Source organism: Scyliorhinus torazame, chromosome 5 (genome assembly GCF_047496885.1).
Source record: "Scyliorhinus torazame isolate Kashiwa2021f chromosome 5, sScyTor2.1, whole genome shotgun sequence".
Lineage (NCBI taxonomy): Eukaryota > Metazoa > Chordata > Chondrichthyes > Carcharhiniformes > Scyliorhinidae > Scyliorhinus > Scyliorhinus torazame.
Genome location: NC_092711.1, coordinates 71,047,379 through 71,068,332, shown reverse-complemented (window position 1 = coordinate 71,068,332; position 20,954 = coordinate 71,047,379). Strand labels below are relative to the sequence as shown.

Genomic DNA, 20,954 nt, shown 5'->3' with positions numbered 1-20,954 from the left:
AGAATTTACAGTGCAGAAGGAGGCCATTCGGCCCATCGAGTCTGCACCGGCTCTTGGAAAGAGCACCCTACCCAAGGACAACACTTACACCCTATCCCCATAACCCAGTAACTCCACCCAACACTAAGGTCAATTTTGGACACTAAGGGCAATTTATCATGGCCAATCCATCCAACATGCACATCTTTGGACTGGGCGGAAACCGGAGCACCCGGAGGAAACCCACGCACACACGGGGAGAATGTGCAGACTCCGCACAGACAGTGACCCAAGCCGGAATCGAACCTGGGATCCTGGAGCTGTGAAGCAATTGTCCTATCCACAATGCTACCGCGCTGCCCTGAAGAATAAATTAATCTACACAATTTCATTCTACCGTAATCCATGTACCTATCCAATAACTGCTTGAAGGTCCCTAATTTTGCCGACTCAACTACTTCCACAGACAGTGCATTCCATGCCCCCACTACTCTCTGGGTAAAGAACCTACCTCTGACATCCCCCCTATATCTTCCACCATTCACCTTAAATTTATGTCCCCTTGTAATGGTTTGTTCCACCCGGGGGAAAATTCTCTGACTGTCTACTCTATCTATTCGCCTGATCATCTTATAAACCCTTATCAAGTCACCCCTCATCCTTCTCCGTTCCAATGAGAAAAGACCTAGCACCCTCAACCTTTCCTCGTAAGACCTACTCTCCATTCCAGGCAACATCCTGGTAAGTCTCCTTTGCACCTTTTCCAAAGCTTCCACATCCTTCCTAAAATGAGGCGACCAGAACTGTACACAGTGCTCCAAATGTTGCTGTACCAAGGTTTTGTGCAGCTGCATCATCACTTCACGGCTCTTAAATTCAATCCCCCTGTTAATGAGCGCTAGCACACCATAGGCCTTCTTCACAGCTATATCCACTTGAGTGGCAACTTTCAAAGATGTATGAACATAGACCCCAAGATCTCTCTGCTCCTCCACATTGCCAAGAATCCTACCATCAACCCTGTATTCCGCATTTATATTTGTCCTTCCAAAATGGACAACCTCACACTTTGTTCCGAGTGACTTCCATCTGTGCTGGATCATTCTAGAAAACACTGAACATTCAGTATGACGAGCAAGAGGGAAGAAGATGCAGGAATTACTGATTCTGGAAGTGAACCCAGCAAGAGTTTGCATCTTCTGGGGAGGAGAGAGGAAGGACCCATTGGGGAAAAAACACCTTGAAGTTTTGCATTGTTCCACAGGAGAGCAGCATTTGATCAATTTGAGAAATGGAGAATAGCAGAATACCCATTGACAATAAATTGTTTGATTATTTTCGCAATTGGTGACCAAGTTATTTTGTATTAACTGTTTCAATGGTGCGGCTATTACCCAACATTCCCCGCGTCTGTGAATGTGCCCTATTCATTCCACGGAGCCCAGTGCGCAGATGCAATGTTGGGTTATATCTGGAGCATGCGCAGTGTCACTTTGCTAGGAGGTCTGCGACTGCGGGAGCGGCTGTTTCGGGCGGTGAGGCATGGAGCCGGGAGCCGGGAGTCGGGGTGGGGAGGGAGTGAAGGCTTCATAAACACCCTCTGCTTGTCACAAGCCCGGAAAAAGACCCTGCAAATCCCGCGTTTGCAGCTGCAGAGTTTTTATCCGGTATCAGGCCCAGTTCCACGGCCGCCATCTTTGTTTAGCGGCGCGGCTGAGGGGCCATCTTGATGACGTAACAGAGACGGTGCTTCAGGATCCCGGTGACCAGAAGAGAAAATCATTGTCTCGATGATTGACAGCCCCCCCCCCCCCCCCCCCCCCGAGCGCGGGGAGGTGCTACTGGCATGTGTGGCAATCGGAAGAACAGAAAAAGAACATCAGAATTAGCAGCAGGAGTAGGCCATTCGGCCTATTGACACTGCTCTGCCATTCAATAAACGCTGATCCGAATGTGCCATTAATTACATTTTCCTGTCTGCCCCCAAAACTTGACTCCCCAGTAGATAAAAAAAGTCAAACTCAGCTTTGAGTATATTCAGTGACCCAGCGCCACTGCTTTCTGTGAAAGAGAATTCCACAAACTCAGCTTTGACAAAGAGTCATCCAGGCTCAAAACGTTAGCTCCCTTTTCTCTCCACAGATACTGTCAGACCTGCTGAGATTGTCCAGTATTTTCTGTTTTTGTTTCAGATTCCAGCATCTGCAGTAATTTGCTTTTATCCACAGACTGATGACCCTCTGAGGGAAGACATTTCTCCTTATCTCAGTGTCAAATTGGAGAATTCTTATCTTTAAACTGTCCCCCTTAGTTCTTGAATCCCCATGTGGGAAAATATTGTTTCATCAAAACCCCTCAGAATCTTAGATCTTTCAATAAAATCACCTCTCGTTCTAAACTCCATCGGGTACAGACCAATCAGGCTCAATCTTGCTCCATAAAACAAACTCTCCTATCCCAGGAATCAGACTAGTGAAACTTCACTGAACTGCCTCCAAAGCAAGTAAAACCCTCATTAAATAATCCTGGGACATGAGCACAGCTGTCTCACGGCACCGAGGTCCCAGGTTCGATCCTGGCTCTGAGTCACTGCCCGTGTGGAGTTTGCACATTCTCCCCGTGTTTGCATGGGTTTCACCTCCACAACCCAAAGATGTGCAGGGTAGGTGGATTGGCCACGCTAAACTGCCTCTTAATTGGAAAAAATGAATTGGGTACTCTGAATTTAAAAAAAAAAATAATCCTGGGACTGGCAACTAGGGGAGAGAATGTTTGGAACTTCTATCCTGGACTCAAAGAGTGATGGATTTTGGAAAGTCCTTTTACCGGCGGTTAGGAGAGGATTTACACCCAGCAAATTCAAACCAAGATAAATGTTTGTCTGATCTTAATTTCTAACCTCGACTAACATTTCTGACCATTGTAATTTCCTTTTACAGCTGCTTCCAAAGCTTCTGATATCTTTCCAGCCAAAGGTTGCAGCAGGAGATTGTAAACTTGAAAACACCAAAATTGTGACAGAGGTGAGTATTATTATTATTTTTTATGATAAATTTAGGGTACCCAATTATTTGTTTCCAATTAAGGGGCAATTTAGCATGGCCAATCTGAAGCTGGCACTCCCAGTGCAGACTTTGGTGTTATGAGGTTGTTGCCGTGGTGGAGAGTGGCTGTTGCTGCTGTCTCCCTCTCCCTCTCCCTCTCCCTCTCTCTCTCTCTCTCTATTGCTGCTGCTGTTGCTCAGTTTTCTGCCTGTGTCCAGTGCTGGTTGCTGCCTGGAGGAAGGAGAGGGGAGAGAGGAGAGAAGGACAACAACAAGGAGGTAACTTCAAAAACAAGATGGGAGTAAAGCCCTTTGGACTGCTTGTTTGCTGGGCCTCTCCCGGGTTGAGTGCCCGGCCCAGTCTTCCCAACTGATAACATCTGTCTTCAGCAAGGACAAAATCCTCCTTATTCTAACCAGTGTGCTTGTTCCAGGGCAGAGGGATCGAGTGGGCAGTGTGTTTGCTGAGCCCCCTCCTGGACTGAAGACCCCACACACCAGCAGGGAGGAGGTGGATTCTATTGGGTGGTTGTTCCAGGGTTGCAGCACGGACTGTGTTTTTGCTGAGTCCTACTTGGGCCGAAGACCTCGTGAACCAGCGCCACTTACCTCCTTGTGAACCTGCTCTGGGCCTGGCGAAGCGCATCATTTGTAGTTCCAGGCAGCTGGCGACCGAGGGGGTCATCCGGTCAGACTATTTACTCCTTTTCCGCGGCTACATTCGCAGCTGGGTGCCCTAGAAAGGGAGCATGCGGTGTCCATGGGCACTATCAAAGCCTGCCATGCCCGGTGGGCACCGCAGGGTTTGGGGTGCTTTATTGACCCCTTTAAATGCACTCTCATTAGATGTTTTTAAGTTTCTGCTGGTCTTTGTTACGTTCAGGCAGTGCCCCTAACTGGAGTGGCCCTTTTTGCTTTGTCCCTAAGTTTGTTTCCTTTGTTCTATTTTGTTGGTGGACCTCAAAGGAGTGGCCAATCCACCTAGCCTGCACATCTTTGGATTGTGGGGGTGAGACCCACGGAGACAGGGGGAGAATGTGCAAACTCCACACGGCAGTGACCCAGGGCCAGGATTGAACTTGGGTCCTCAGCACCGTGAGGCAGCAGTGCTAACCACTGCCACCGTGCCACCCTTTGTCATGATGTTTCCATTCCTATTTTATCACACACCTCCCAGTGACACTCATTGTAACACATAAACTTCAAAATATCAATGCTACCTTGCATCTTGCCCTCCTATTATTGTCTGATGATAACAGTAACAGAGTAACACACACCAAAATTGGAATATCAGATAGGTTGTTGTCTAATAATAATAGTAACAGAGTAACACACATCAGATTTGGAATAACAGGCAGGGTATTGTCTAATCATGACAGAGTTACGGGGGTGGCTCGGTAGTTAGTACTGTTGCCTCAAGCACCAGGTACCTGGGTTTGATTCTGACCTTGGGTCACTGTCTGTGTGGAGTTTGCACATTCTTCCTGTGGCTGCGCAGATTTCCTCCCACAGTCCAAAGATGTGCAGGTTAGGTGGATTGGCTGTGCTAAATTGTCCCTGGGTGGGGTTACAGGGTTAGGGTGGGGGATTGGTCACGGTAGGATGCTCTTTCAGAGGGTCAGTGCAGACTCGATGGGCCAAATGGCCTCCTTCAGCACTGTAGGGAATCTATGATTCTACACTGGATCCACTCACACACTGCAGCCTGACTTATTGGAACAGACACTATGTTTGTTCCTCTCAAAGTGAGTGAATCCTTTGCTGCTTATCCTCTGGGTCCCATCTCCACTATTATTGTCTGATTGTCCCACTGAGACTCTCACTGTTATTATTGGACAATCAGCGAGTCAGCCTGAGCCTGTGGCCGCTTTCATCATTTCACCGCTTTCTGTAACCGTCACAATAGCCCGACATCAGCCGATTCGTAAGCACACTTGCTACTGGTTCCTGATACAGCAACCGTACCCATCAATGAAGCCCTGACCAAACCCGAGCCTTCCGAACTCCTCCCACAAATAATTCCACTCCACCCGACAAAAGGCCTTCTCCCTCTGAGGGCATCATGATAACGTTTAAGAGCCTTCTAACATTAGCCGTGAGTTCCTAGCCCTTTCCAAATCCCGTCTGGTCTTCCCCTACCACCCCCGGGTCACAGTCCTCTATCCTTGTGGCCAATATCTTAGCCAGCAGTTTGGCATCCAATTCAATAGGGAGATTGGTCTGTATGACCTACATTGCTCAGGTCCTTCTCCCGTTTCAGAATCAATGAGATCGAGGCCTGCGACATTGTTGGAGGAAGGACCCTTGCCTCATTAAATGCCCTCACCAGCAGTGGGCCCAATATCTCCGAGAACTTCTTGTAGAATTCCACCGGGTAGCCGTCCGGCTCCGGGGCCTTGCCCAACTGCATGACCTCCAGCCCCTCCATTATTTCCTCAATTTCAATTGGGGCTCCCAGCCCTTCCACCAGTTCTTCCTCCACCCTCGGGAACCTCAACTGGCCCAAGAACCGCCTCATCCCCTCCACCCCAGCCGGGGGTTCCGACTCGTATAACTTGCTATAAATGTCCTTAAACACCTCATTCACCCCCACTGGGTCCAGGGCCGCATTCCCACCTCTGTTCTTTACTCTCCCTATCTCCCTGGCTGCCTCCCTTTTCCTCAGCTGGTGCGCTAACATTCTGTTGGCCTTTTCCCCAAACTCATACACCGCTCCCCTTGCCTTCCTCAGTTGCTCCACTGCTTTCCCTGTAGATAACAGCCCAAACCTCATCTGTAACCTCTGCCGCTCCTTCAATAACCCCCCGTCCGGGGCTTCCGCATATCTCCTATCCACCTGGAGTATCTCCCTAACCAACCTATCCCTCCCTGCTCCTTCCACCTTTTCTCTACGGGCCCGCATCAAAATTAATTCCCCTCTAACCGCTGTCTTCAGAGCTTCCCACACCGCTGCTGCCGAGACTTTCCCTGTATCATTTATTTCCAGATTGTTCTGGATGGACTTGCTCACCCGCCCACAGACCTCCTCATCTGCGAATAGTCCCACATCCAACCTCCATAACGGACGCTGCCCTCTCTCCATACTAACCCATAGATCCACCCAATGTGTGGCTGATCCTACAGAGCAGAAGGAGGCCATTCGGCCCATCGAGTCTACACTGATTCTCTGAAAGGACACCCTGCCTAGGCCCACACCCCTACCCTGTCCCTGTGACCCCATAGCCCCACCTAACCTACACATCCCTGGACATTAAGGGGCAATTTATCAAGGCCAATCCAAGTAACTTGTTCTTCTTTGGATTGTTGGAGGAAACCGAGCACCGGGTGGAAACCCACGCAGACACGGGGAGACAGTGCATACTCTACACAGACAGTCACCATGGCCGGAATTGAACCCGGGCCCCTGGCGCTGTGAGGCAGCAGTGCTAATCACTGTGCCACCAGAAGCATAGTTTCTTTATCAATATTACTGTTTATGAAGCTCAAGATCGAATTTGTTTTGCCAACTACTCTCTTATTATGTCTTGTCGATATACAAAATCCCTCTTCAGCTCTTTCTCTCTCCTCCCAAAGAGGCCAGTTGGGTTTTGATGACAACCCAGCAGTTTTCCTGGTCATTTGTTTCCAGTGCTGGCCCCACAAGTGACCAGATTCATTCAGCTCATTTTCACAACCTGCTTTTGTGTTTTTGTGGGTTCTCTCTCACTCCCTATTTTCTGTTTTGAATCAGTTCCACAGGGTGTTCGAAGGTGAGGCTTCCAAGTCCGGAAACTCAAACCAAGCATCACATCAGGATCTGACCGAGTCCTCTATTTATCATATCCTGAATATAAGCAGATTTTGAACATGGAAGGAAAAAGCATCATTCACAGTGGGGTGAAACCATACACGTGTTGTGTGTGTGGACGAGGATTCAGTCGATCATCAGGCCTCACAAGCCACAAATGTAGTCACACTGAGGAGAAACCGTGGAAATGTGGGGACTGTGGGAAAGGATTCACTTCCCCATCCAAGCTGGAAACTCATCGGCGCAGTCACACTGGGGAGAGACCATTCCCCTGCTCCAAGTGTGGGAAGGGATTTGCTCATTCATCGAACCTGCTGAGACACCAGCGACTTCACACTGGGGAGAAACCATTCACCTGCTCAGAGTGTGGGAAGGGATTAACTCAGTCATCTGCTCTGTCCACACATCAACGAGTTCACTCCAGGGAGAGACCATTTACCTGCTCAGTGTGTGGGAAGGGATTTACAATTTCAGCCAACCTGCTGAGACACCAACAAGTTCACACTGATGAGACACCATTTCAATGTCCAGACTGCGAGAAGTGTTATAAAAGTTCTGGGGAACTGATGTGCCATCAACGTGTTCACACTGACGAGAGACCGTTTAGGTGCTCTAACTGTGGGACGGGGTTCAGACACTCATCTCAGCTCACTGTACATCAGCGAATTCACACTGGGGAGAGGCCATTCGCCTGTTTCAAGTGTAGGAAGGGATTCACTCAGTTATCTGCCCTTCAGAACCATCAGCGAATTCACACTGTGGAAAGACCGTTTACCTGCTCTCAGTGTGGAAAGGGATTCACCACTTCATACCACCTGCTGAGACACCAACGAGGCCACAAGTAACCACAGTGATTGGATTTTGCTGTTACTCACATTCAGGACTGAACCATGTTCATTTGGGTGTCTTTCTCTTTATGACAAACTCCAGCCCATTTACAGGAGCTAATATTCTGCGTAAAAGTCAAATAAATTAGATTTGTGTTAGATATGCAGTGTGCTGAAACGTTTTAATATCTGACACAAGTTACTTCCTTTTGAAGTACTCTCGCTCTCCCCTGTCTCTTCCATCCTCACCTCAACAAGACGTGTGAGGAGCTTGTGGAGCTTCTTTGTGACTGAGATTGAGTAAATCCGATCAGCTGCCTCTGCTGCTTCCCTCCCTTCCACGAGCCCACCGGACCAAACTGTCTCTAAATTTCATCCTTTCCCGAGCACTGAACCCACATCTTTCTCTAGTTTCTCTCCCATCTCCCCTCATGCCCTCTCAGAGCTCATCTTGTCCATGAGACCAGCTCCTGCTCCATCGACCCTATTCCCACTGAGCTACTGATCAGCCAACTACCCTGTGTCCATGGATATTGTCAACATTTCTCTCTCTTCAGGTACTGTCCCTCTGTCCTTCAAATCTGCCATCATCACCCCCTCAATAAAACAAACCCTTGACCCTGCCATCCTTACAAATTACTGCCCCATCTTCAGCCTCCCTCGCCTCTCCAAACTCTTTGAACATGTTGTCACCTCCCAAATCCTTGCCCATCTTTCCCAGAACTCCCATGTTTGAATCTTTCAAACAGGTCTCTGCCCTGTCACAGTAATGAAATATGTTCATACGACCAGAAGACAAGGGTGGCAGCACTGTCATTATCGAGAGACAACAATACCTTCTGGAGACAGACAGACAACTAAACAACACAAATCACAACACACAGCTACCTAGACCCATACACCTGAGACAGGAAGAAGAATTGGAGACGGACTGGAAGAACTCAAAGACTCCAGACACATTAACCAAAAACAACAGGTAGAACTAAGGAAGTTCTACCTGCTCCCTAAAATACCCAAACACATGGACAGTACGAGGGAAATAGCACCAGACAAACCCATCAGATCAAACTGAGAGAGAAAATCCGACAGAATCATAGAATTTACAGTGCAGAAGGAGGCCATTTGGGCCATCGAGCCTGCACCGACCCTTGGAAAGAGCACCCTACTTCAGTCTATGCCTCCATCCTGTCCCCGTAACCCAACTAACCTTTTTTTGGATACTGAGGGGCAATTTAGCATAGCCAATCCACTTAACCTGCACATCTTTGGACGGTGGAGAAAACTGGAGCACCCAGAGGGAACACACAGACTGTGGGAACACACAGACTGTGCAAACTCCACACAGTCACCTAAGGCTGGAATTGAACCCAGGTCAGGGGATCAGGGGTTATGGGGAGAAGACAGGAGAATGGGGATGAGGAAATATGAGCCATGATTGAATGGCGTAGCAGATTCGATGGGCCAAGTGGCCTAATTCTCCTCCTATGTCTTATGGTCTTATCGGTCGCTGGCGCTATGATGCAGCAGTGCTAACCACTGTGCCACATCTGTGGCGAGAGAAACAGAGTTAATGTTTGTTGTTGCTTGTTGTAACAGTTCTGTAGAACAGTCAATGGACTCTTAAAAAGTCCATTGAAGTGAAAAGAAGTAGAAAGAAAGTGTTAGAGGTTTGACACAGGAAGAAGTTTTAATCTGTGTGAAGCTCAATCTACATTCACAAAGTTTGCAGTCTGATTGGCTGGAGGACCAGTGTCCATCCGGTCCACCAAATCTTCCCATTGGTTAACACCACTCAGACAGGAAATGAGGTTTTGGAACCCGCTCCTACGTGGCCAATGGAAAGAACTCAAAATGATGCAGAGTCTCAGTACGAAGTCTTACAACACCAGGTTAAAGTCCAACAGGTTTGTTTCGATGTCACTAGCTTTCGGAGCGCTGCTCCTTCCTCAGGTGAATGAAGAGGTCTGTTCCAGAAACACATATATAGACAAATTCAAAGATGCCACACAATGCTTGGAATGCGAGCATTAGCAGGTGATTAAATCTTTACAGATCCAGAGATGGGGTAACCCCAGGTTAAAGAGGTGTGAATTGTACCAAGCCAGGACAGTTGGTAGGATTTCGCAGGCCAGATGGTGGGGGATGAATGTAATGCGACATGAATCCCAGGTCCCGGTTGAGGCCGCACTCGTGTGCGGAACTTGGCTATAAGTTTCTGCTCGGCGATTCTGCGTTGTCGCGTTGTCGAGAGTCTCAGTCAATGAGGTAGATCGGGATCAGCCCCGCCCCTCATTCACTCAAATTGGTTGGAGGATCAGCCACTCCCGCTAGGTCCTCCAATGCCGCCCCCTCTTCCTATTGGTCTGCAGCTGCCGTCAATCACACCCAGGGCATTGTGATGCGGAGCATGCGCAGTGTGGCTGCTGGACATGGATTTCGGCGCTTGTTTGTCCTGGAGAAGCGAAGTCAGCGTCAGGCGGTGGGTGGGAGGATTTGGAAACACTTTGTGGATCCACAAACCCTTCACAATCATTGTCAGCTCCCTGGTTTGCAGCTACGGGGTTTCTCCCTCCCTCCCGGGAACAGGCCCAGGTTAATGGGCACCATCCTGCTTCAGACACTGGAGGATGGTTCACATCACAGGACAGGGGAGGGGGACAAGAAATATGTGCTCACACTTTGCACTCAAATCAATGAGGACTCTGATCTCTGGCAAGGAAGGAAACCCTGTCAGGTGGGCGGGGAGGATTCATGAACACCTGCTGGAGGCCCCAAACCCCCAATAAGACCCATTGATTTTATTATCAGTCTGCAGACAGGACCTGGCGAACTGAACCCAGGCAGAGGAGAGGGAGGGAGAAAACGGAGTGGAGGAAAGAAATGGTGCAGATGGTGAGATGGGTTTGGATTTCAGCCCAGGGAGTGTGTGGGGGACGGGGATTTACAGCTTTGGGGGAACAAGAGAGGAAAAGATGTTCCAGATAAACTAGAATTGTCTGTTCAGAATTTATATCCTGGACTGACAGTGATGACCTTTGTAAACTCTTTTTACAGGATATTGGAAGTGGAGGATTGGCTGACAGAAAACTCAAAACAAACTTCACATCGAGCTCTCACAGAATCACTCAATCCATTACAACCTCAACATCATCAAAATTTGAACGTGGAAGGTGAAATGTTTGTCTGTTCTGTCTCTGGGAAAAGATTTCAAGCATCAGTGACTGGAAAAGCGGCGAGACGCACATAACACCCGGGTGTGAGTGTTCCTGTGAAGTGACTGTGGAAAGAGCTTTAACCAGGTACGCAGTCTGAAAAAACATCACCATTCACAGTGGGGAGAAACTGTACACGTGTTCTGTGTGTCTTCGAAGCTTCAACTGATCTCCAACCTGGAGAGACACACGGACACGAGTACCATGGAGAAACCATGGAAATGTGAAGATTGTGGTAAAGTATTCAATTATCCATCCTTGCTGGAAAACCACCGACGCATTCACACTGGAGAGAAACCATTTACTTGCTCTGTGTGTGGAAAGGGATTTACTCAGTTATCCTGCTTCCAGTCACACCAACAAACCCACACCGAAGAGAGGCCGTTCAGCTGCACCTCCTGTGGAAAGAGGTTCAGGTCTTCATCCAACCTCACTGCTCACCAGCGCGTTCACACTGGGGAGAGACCATTCAGCTGCTCTGTATGTGGGAAGGGATTCACTCGGTCCTCCCATCTGCTGGAACACCAGCAAACACACAGCGAGGAGAGGCCGTTCAGCTGCACCACTTGTGGAAAGAGGTTCAGGTCTTCACCCAATCTCATTGCACATCAACGGGTTCACTCTGGGAAGAAACCATTCACCTGCTCTGTGTGTGGTCAGGAATACACTCACCCATCGAACCTGCTGATACACCAGCGAACTCACACAGGGGAGAGGCCATTCACCTGTTTCGACTGTGGGAAGGGATTCACCAAGTCCTTTAACCTAGTGATACACCAACGCACTCACACTGGGGAAAGGCCGTTCACCTGCTCAGTGTGTGGGAAGGGATTCACTCGGCCATCTAACCTGCTGACACACCAGCGAGTTCATAAGTAACTGCAGGGGTTGGATTCATTAGTTTCGCTGGTGTTAATCACACCTGGGATTGTTAGTCTGATAATATTTGGTTTGCTCCTGCTGATGTTAACAAATCGTATAAATGGCTGGCATTTAAATACCTTCAGACATGTCACTGATCTTTGGGGCTGTGATGTCCCTTTTTGAAAGCATCGTCTGTGATGTTTTCCTTTGGTTCAAGAACGCCTCCACCTGGAAGTTCACCTCCAAGTCACTCACCATCTCCACTTGGAATTATATCGACATTCCTTCACTGCAGCTGGATCAAAACCTTGGAATTCCCTTCCTAACATGGTTGGACTGCAGCGGCTCAGGAAGGCAGCTCACCACCATCTTTTCAAGGGCAACTAGGGATGGACAATAAATGCTGACCGAGCCAGCGACACCCACATCCCATGAAGGATTTTTTCTTAAGAATCACCAAGAACTCATTCACAAAATTATGAACTTTCAGTTCAATACTAAATTGATATTTCACAGAGTCTCTTGTCAACTCTACATGGCCACCCATTGCCATCTGTACCGGCAGCCTGGTCACAGAACTCGAATCACTTCACTCCGCTGTGTTGGTAGTTTTCAAATCAATGGTTTTAACGTAACCCAACTATTTTCAGGTTAATTCACTTCAGAGTCATTGTCACGAAAGATTAAAATGCCATTTTGTACACGAGTAGATGTCAGGCCAAATATAAATCAGCAGTCTATTAAGTTAACCAATTATTGTTTGACACTTTGGCTAATTAGAGATTAGAAAAATTGAGCTGAGGGGATAAAACTAATGTTTTGATGAACCATTTTGTTAACATGTTACCACATTTTGGGATTATTACTTCATGTCTTTCGTCTGCTCAACTGAGGAAAGTTGTAAGAAGTCTGTTTAATTGTTAAAGATAAACTTCTCTGTCAATTACTGTTCATTCAACTTTGTTTTTTATCTTTCAACTTGTAACCCTTTTAAAAAAAAATTTAGCGTACGGAATTATTTTTTTCCAATTAAGGGGCAATTTACTGTGGCCAATTCACCTACCCTGCACATATTTTTGGATTGTGGGGGTGAGACCCACGCAGACACGGGGAGAATGTGCAAACTCCAGACGGACAGTGACCCGGGGCCGGGATCGAACCCGGGTCCTCGGTGTCATGAGGCAGCAGTGCTAACCACTGTGCCATCATGCTGCCCCCAACGTGTTACCTTTTAATGGTTTAAAAATATTTTGAATTTACCATTTAAAGTGATCATTCTGTCAGATAGTTAAATCTTGTATAACCTGATTTAATTGAAAGTTGGGGATTTATTGCAAACAATCTGTACCCATAAGTCAACTTCAAAATGTAAATGTTACCTGGATTTGGTGTCTCGGCGTAAGCCGCACCTGGATTTGGTGTCTCGGTGTAAGTGGTCCCTGGATTTGGTGTCTTGGCGTACGTGGTCCCTGGATTTGGTGTCTCAGCGTAAGTGGTCCCTGGATTTGGTGTCTCGGTGTAAGTGGCCCTTGGATTTGGTGTCTTGGTGTAAGTGGTCCTTGGATTTGGTGTCTCAGTGTAAATGGACCCTGGATTTGGTGTCTCAGTGTGAGTGGTCCCTGGATTTGGTGTCTCGGTGTAAGCCGCACCTGGATTTGGTGTCTCGGCGTACGTGGTCCCTGGATTTGGTGTCTCGGTGTAAGTGGCCCTTGGACTTGGTGTCTCAGTGTAAATGGACCCTGGATTTGGTGTCTCAGTGTGAGTGGTCCCTGGATTTGCTGTGTCAGAGTAAGTGATGTCTGGCTTTGGGGTCCCAGTACAAGTGGGCCCAGCTCTGCTTCCAACCCAGTCTCTCATCTTTCATTAATTTCAATTGAATGGAAACTGACTGCAGGAACCTGTCAACATTTGAAAGAAATTTACAAATGATTTGAGAATTTCTGACAGTTGGGATTTTTCTCTGTTCTGTCCATTCGAGGTGTTTGATAACAGACTTTCTCCTGTGAATATCCAGCTGGAGTTTTGGGCCCTGATCTCTTTCCTTGTTCATCTTGTTGACTTTAAACATTGAATCTTGTGGTTCAGACACCAGAGAATCAAACTCCCAACAACAGATTGTCTGTTACTGACGTTATTAACAGTTCTGCAATAATACAGAGAGAGTAGAGTTACTTGTTCTGGGAAACAGAGATAATAGAGATTCAGAGCTCCCATTTCTCAGCTCTGATCTAACAAGCTGCAGCTACACTGGTGATACTTATATTTAACTTTTTCACTACATTTGTGATCTGACCCTTTCAAACCCTCACCATAAGGATATCTTTGTTCTGAGTGTGAGTACAAGGCTGTGTTTCTGTCACACACACAGATACCATTTCCTTGGTTCACATTTCCACACAGAGACCAGCTCTTTACACATCCCCTTCCACCCAACTGCAGCAATATGAGCAAGGATGTGAGGCACAAAAATATTCACCCACATTTCAGAACAGCAAAGGTTCCACTGGAACAGAAATTCAGTCATTTTCTATTACAGGCAAAATACAGAGCAGTACAGGAGCACACTGACAGTGGAACACAATCTCATCAGTCTGCAGACTCCTGTTAAATACAGAGCAGTACAGGAGCACACTGACAGTGTAACACAGTCTCAACAGTCTGCAGACTCCTGTTAAATACAGTGCAGTACAGGAGCACACTGACAGTGTAACACAGTCTCATCAGTCTGCAGGCTCCTGTTAAATACAGAGCAGTACAGGAGCACACTGACAGTGTAACACAGTCTCATGAGCGGCATGGTAGCACAGTGGTTAGCACTGCTGCTTCACAACGTCAGTGTCCCAGGTTTGATTCCCGGCTTGGGTCACTGTCTGTGCGGAATCTGCACGTTCTCCCCGTGTCTGTGTGGGCTTCCTCCGGGTGCACTTGCTTCCTCCCACAAGTCCCGAAAGACAGTGTACCTGAGCAGGTGCCGGAATGTGGCGACTCAGGGCTTTTCACAGTAACTTCATTGCAGTGTTAATGTAAGCCTACTTGTGACAATAATAAAGATTATGATTATCATCAGTCTGCAAGATATGGAGAGCTGGGAATTGTCCACAAGAGTGACTGAAGCTGTGAGATCTGAAATAATGTAGGATTAGAAAAGTGCCCAAAAATGAAGCAGTCCGCAACAGGACATCAATTAATCTCCTCTTACATTGGAGAAAAATGGAACATAACACTGTGTATTTGCTCAACAGCTGACCAAGCTGACATTCATCTAGAATTAAAAAGAAATAGATTTAAAGTACCCAACTCATTTTTTTCCAATTAAGGGTAATTTAGCGTGGCCAGTCCACCTACCCTGCACATCTTTGGTTGTGGGGGTGAGCCCCACGCAGACACAGAGAGAATGTCTTCATCTAAAATTTCAATAACCTCCAAGATGGGGCTGGAGTTTACTATCAGCAGAAACAAACAATAAAAGTAACGAACAGCAGAATCCCACCCCTGCAATCACATGTAAACTCACTGCTCTCACAATAGGTGCTGTGACTGAGTGAACCCTTTTCACACACAGAGGTGACCAGCCTCTCCCCAACGCGAGTGCGTTGGTGTGTCTGCACCTCACTTGTACTTCTCACATTCATAACAAGAGGTCATTTATCAATGTGAACACGTTGATGTGCAGCGAGGGTGCTTAACCGAGTCAATCCCTTCCCACACACAGAGCAGGTGAATGGCCTTTTTCCAGTGTGAGTCTGCTGGTGCCTGATCAGGGTGGATGACTGAGTGAATCCTTTCCCACACATGGGGCAGGTGAACGGCCTCTCTCCAGTGTGAGTGTGTTGGTGTTGCATCAGCTTCTTTCTGCTTTTGAAGCTCTTCCCACAGTCAGAACATTCTAAAGGTCTCTTATTGGAGTGAGCACGCTGGTGTGACTGCAGGTGTTGTGACTGAATGAAATCTTTTCCAGACACGGAGCAGGTGAACGGCCTCTCCCGTGTGACTGGGTCGATGAGTTTCGAGATGGGATGGGTAATTGAATCCCTTCCCACAGTCCCCACATTTCCACGGTTTCTCCATGGTGCCGGTGTCCTTTTGCCTCTCCAGGTTCGATGATCAGTTGAAGCCTTGTCCACACACACACCACGTGTATGGTTTATCCTCCCTGTGACTGGTGTGATTTATGTCCAAGCTGTGTAACTGGTTAAAGCTTTTTCCACAGTCAGTTCACTGAATCACTCACACCCGGGTGTGTGTGTGTGTGGGTCTCGGTGCTTTTTCAGTCACATTGATGTTTGAAATCTTTTCCCAGACAGAAGTCAAACATTTCTCCTTCCACATGCAAAGGCCAATGAGATTCAGGTCCTGATAATCGAGTGACTTTGTTGAATCTTGATGCGATGCTTAGTTTGAATTGCCCGTCTGTAAATCATCCCCTTCGAATATCCTGTAAATGGTGATTACCAAAGTCAAAGACGTAAATCCCCGTCCCGCACACTCTCCCTCCTCCCTGGGCTGAAATCCAAACCCATCTGCACCATTTTGTTCCTCCACTCCCAGTTTTCTCCCTCCCTCTCCTCTGCCTGGGTTCAGTTCTCCAGCTCCTGTCTGCAGACTGACAATAAAATCAATGGGTCTTATGGTGGAGGGGGGGGGGGGGGGGGTTGGGGTCTCCTCTTATCCACCCGAGTCCAGAGCAAGAGCCCGCACTGCGTGTGTTCCAGCTCACAATGCCCGAGCTGCGATAGACGGCATCTCTTGACCTAGAAGAAGCAGCAGTGGGGCTGGAGGACAGAGCAGGAGCAGCTGGTCCTCCAACCAATCAGAGTGAATGAGGGGCGGGGCTGAGCCTGGATCTCCCTCATTGGCTGAAACTGCATCATTTTGAAAACTGATTTGTCTCAAACTCCAGGAGAAAAGTGGACCTTTCTGTCTGTGTTGGGAGACATCACTCACTCCCTCCAGCCTGCTCCACCATCGAATAAGAACCTGGCTGATCTGACTGTAACACCCACTACACATGCAGTGAGCGGGACTGCCCTGGAGCTCAATTATACTCAAATTCTGATCATGTTCAGGTTCTGATGAACAGAGTGACAATGTTAGAACTTGATGTGATCTTTGATTTGAGTTTTCTGTGTAAATCCAGCCTCCCAACCCCCTGTAAAAGGAGTTTGCAGAATCCATCCCTGTCAGTCCAGGAGAGAAATTCACAACATTCTCTCCTCCTGCTGACAGGGAGCACCGCGCATGCGCCCTTAACACGGGCCTCTCGCTCCAGATGCGGTTCCGCCGCCTCCGCCGCTCAGATACAAACCCGGCACCGGCAGCTTCTTATTCCGGTGTCAGAGCCACATCGGGGATCAAGGAGCCTCCCCGTCCACCTCTCCCTCCATTCCGCCATTTCCCTCACGCCTGTGGATCTGACAAACAAGCGTCTGTCCCTGGACACCGCCCGCACTGCGCATGCTCAACGTCACAATGCCCGGGGAGTGATTGACGGCAGGGCCAGGCCAATAGGAAGAAGGGGCGGGGCCAGAGGACCGAGCAGCAGCGGCTGGTCCTCCCACCAATCGGAGTGAAAGAAGGGGGGCTGGGGGCTCAGCACTGACTGAAGCATGCGCCGTACGAGCCCCAGAGCTGGAAAAGGCGGTCCAGTTGAGGTCATGATGTGGAGATGCCAGCGTTGGACTGGGGTGGGCACAGTAAGAAGCCTTACACCAGGTTAAAGTCCAACATGTTTGTATTGAGGTCACAAAGAGTGAGAAGTGAATCCGGGGGGGGAGGAGATTGTGAACAAAGCGGGAGGTTGGGAGCCAGGGATGAGATGGTGGTGGAGTGGGAATGTGCCTGGGCGGGTATTACTGAGTCCCCTAGGGTAATGGTCTGAGGAGATATTGGAATATTTCAGGTTACCAAACAACTACATTCAATTCATAAAACAGTGAAAACTAGTATCAGTAATGGTGACCATGCAGCTATCACTGGTTGTGTCGAAACTGATCTGGTTCACTAATGGCCTTTAAGAAATCTGCCAACCCTACCTGGTCTGGCCTACATGTGACTCCAGAGCCACAGCAGTAAATCTGCCCTCTGAAATAGACCAGCAAGCCATTCAGTTCAAGAGCAATTCGGGATCGGCAACAAATAAGGGGGCAGCACGGCAGCATTGTGGATAGCACAATTACTGCACAGCTCCAGGGTCCCAGTTTTGATTCCGGCTTGGGTCACTGTCTGTGTGGAGTCTGCACATCCTCCCTGTGTCTGCGTGGGTTTCCTCCGGGTGCTCCGGTTTCCTCCCACAGTCCAAAGATGTGCAGGTTAGGTGGATTGGCCATGCTAAAATTGTCCTTAGTGCCAGAAATTGCCCTTAGTGTTGGGTGGGTTTACTGCGTTATGGGGATAGGGTGGACCTTGGGTAGGGTGCTCTTTCCAAGAGCTGGTGCAGACTCGATGGGCCGAATAGCCTCCATCTGCACTGTAAATTCTATGAAAGATAGTGGATTCACCAGGGATTGCCACAGGAATTGTCATTTATGGGAGAGAATTCCAAATGTGTCCCAGATTTTGTGTCAACAAGTGTTTCCTCATTTCACACTGAGTTCTGTGACCTGGCTACAGTTTTTAGGCAATGTCCCAAGTCCTTACTCCCCAGTCAGCAGAAATCACTCCTCTCTGTCTTTGATTAAATCATGCTGTAATTTACTAAACACCAGGTCGTGTAGGTGCCGGCGTTGCACTGGGGTGGGCACAGTGAGAAGTCTTACAACACCAGGTTAAAGTCCAACAGATTTGTTTCGAATCACGAGCATTCAGAGCAGAGCTCCTTCCTCAGCTGTGGTCCAAAAGCTAGTGATTCGAAACAAACCTGTTGGACTTTAATCTGGTGTTGTAAGACTGCTTACTGTGCCCACCCCAGTGCAACGCCGGCATCTCCACATTTCATAGAATTTACAGTGCAGAAAGAGGCCATTCGGCCCATTGAGTCTGCACCGGCTCTTGGAAAGAGCACCCTACCCAAGGTCCACACCTCCACCCTATCCCCATAATCCAGTAACCCCACCCAACATCATGGCCTGAAGATGAGACAAACAAGCGTCAGTCCCTGGGCATGAGCCGCACTGCGCATGCTCCACATCACAATGCCCGGCGAGTGATTGACGGTAGCTTTGCACCAATAGGAAGAGGAGGCGGGACTGCAGGACCGAACGACAGCAGCTGGTCCTCCACCCAATTGGAGTGAATGAGGGGCGTGGCTGCTCTCAGATCTCCCTCATTGGCTGAGACTGCATCATTTTGAGTTCTTCCCATTAGCCACGTGCGCACGGGTTCCACGACCTCATTTCCTGTCTGAGAGGGGATGACCAACGGGAAGATTGGGAGGACGGGATGGATTCTGGTCCTTCAGCCAATCAGACTGTGGGCTTTGTGTGAATGAAACTGGAGCTTCACACAGAGTGAAACTTGTTCCTGTGTCAAACCACTTCAATGGACAAAAACGTCTTATTTCGACTTCAATGGACTTCTTTAGAATCCATTGATCCTTCTACAGAACTGTTACAAGGAACAACAAACATTAACTCTGTTTCTCTCATCACAGATGTGGCACAGTGGTTAGCACTGCTGCCTCACAGCGCCAGTGACCAGGGTTCAATTCCGGCCTTGGATGACTGTGTGGAGTTTGCACATTCTTCCCGTGTCTGTGTGGTTCCCTCTGGGTGCTCCAGATTTCTCCCACGAGAATGTGTAGGCTTGGTGGATTGGCCAAGCTAAATTGCTCCTTCGTGTCCAAAGATGAAGTGGGGTTATGGGGAGAGGGTGGGGGAAGTGCACCTGGGTGGGACGCTCTTTTGTAGGGTTGGTGCATACACGATGGATCGAATGGCCTCCTTCTGCACTTTAAGGATTCGATGATACTACCAGACCTGTTGAGTTAATCTCGCATTTTCTGTTTTACTATATATTACACACCTTTTTAATCCATTGATTATATTTATTGAACCACTGTACCATCAACCAGCAGCAGCAGTGTGTTGATGTTTCAGCAATTTCAGCCTTGAGTGACTGGGTAAAGTTTGCACATTTTCCCCGTGTCTGTGTGCGTTCCCTCCGGGTGCTCCAGTTTCTCCCACCGTCCAAAGAGTTAAGGTCAATTGGCTCCTTAGTGTCCAAATAAAGGTTAGGTGAGTTACTGGGATGGGCTTAAGTAGGGTACTCTTTCTGAGGGCCGGTGCAGGCTAAATGGGCCAAATGGCCTCTTTCTGCACTGTAAATTCTGTGATTCTATTGGATTTTCTCTCCCACAGTCTTGACCCGGTGGGTCTGTCTGGTGGTATTTCCCTGGTACTGTCCATGTGTTTGGATGTTTGGGTATTTTAGGGAGCAGGTAGAACTTCCTTGGTTCTACCTGTTTTCTTTGGTTAATATGTCTGGAGTCTTTGAGTTCTTCCAGTCCGTCTCCAATTCTCCTTCCTGTCCTGGATATATGGGTCTAGGTAGCTTGGTGTTGTGATTCGTGTTGTTTAGTTGTCTGTCTGTCTCCAGCAGGTATTGTTGTCTCTCGATAATGACTGAGCTGCTCCCCTAGTCTTATGAACATATCCGTGTTGGATCCAAGCTCCCGGATTGACTGTCTTCCTCTCTGGGTAAGATTCTGTTTGTCTCTTGTATTTCACTGTGACAGGGCAGAGACCTGATTGAAGGAATCAAACATGGAAGTTCTGGGAAAGATGGGCAAGGATTTGGGAGGGACAACATGTTCAAAGAGTTTGGGAGGAGAAGGAGGTTGAAGATGGGGCAGTAATTTGTAAGGATGGCAGGGTCAAGGGTTTGTTTTATTGAGGGGGTGATGATGGCAGATTTGAGGGACAGTACCTGAAGAGAGAGAAATGTTGACAATATCCATGGATACAGGGTAGTTGGCTGATCAGTAGCTCAGTGGGAATAGGGTCGATGGAGCAGGAGCTGGGTCTCATGGACAAGATACAGCACAGAACAGGCCCTTTGGCCCACGATGTTGTGCCGAACCTTTGTCCTAGCAAACAAAGTCTGCACTGTAGGGGATCACTTTTATACTGTGAATCTAGCCTCGGAAAACTGGTCTAATCCAATTAACTAATTAACAAGCTCCAGCTGCAAGTGCCTACAAGTAGAAGCCTGTTTAAAGCTGATTGAAAATCCACCTTCTTGACTTCCGGTTGCGGCAGGGATGAGCTGGCCGCACGTTTCGGCGGCTCCAGCTCCGACGGAACATC

General features: G+C 48.2%; 2 protein-coding genes and 2 long non-coding RNA genes across 6 annotated transcripts in view; 2 read left to right on the top strand and 2 right to left on the bottom strand.

The window, feature by feature from the left end:
* The window catches only part of LOC140421345 (uncharacterized), a 49,231-nt gene extending 36,568 nt beyond the window's left edge, over window positions 1–12,663 (top strand). Inside the window, exons 5-6 of the mRNA XM_072506016.1 lie at window positions 6,786–7,650; window positions 10,691–12,663. Of these exons, the coding sequence (XP_072362117.1) occupies window positions 6,786–7,650; window positions 10,691–10,883 (1,058 nt within the window). The 3' untranslated portion in view covers window positions 10,884–12,663. The remainder of the gene's footprint in view (window positions 1–6,785; window positions 7,651–10,690) is intronic.
* LOC140418341 (uncharacterized) overlaps window positions 1–20,954 on the bottom strand; it is a 397,355-nt gene that overhangs the window by 56,058 nt on the left and 320,343 nt on the right. The window lies entirely within an intron of this gene.
* On the top strand, window positions 1,444–6,144 carry LOC140418352 (uncharacterized). The gene is made up of 3 exons (XR_011944960.1): window positions 1,444–1,514; window positions 2,919–3,002; window positions 3,457–6,144. It is a non-coding gene; the product is annotated as an uncharacterized lncRNA (long non-coding RNA).
* On the bottom strand, window positions 13,021–17,164 carry LOC140418363 (uncharacterized). Its single transcript, XR_011944970.1, has 2 exons — window positions 17,018–17,164; window positions 13,021–16,147 (listed from the first exon to the last, which is right to left on the bottom strand). It is a non-coding gene; the product is annotated as an uncharacterized lncRNA (long non-coding RNA).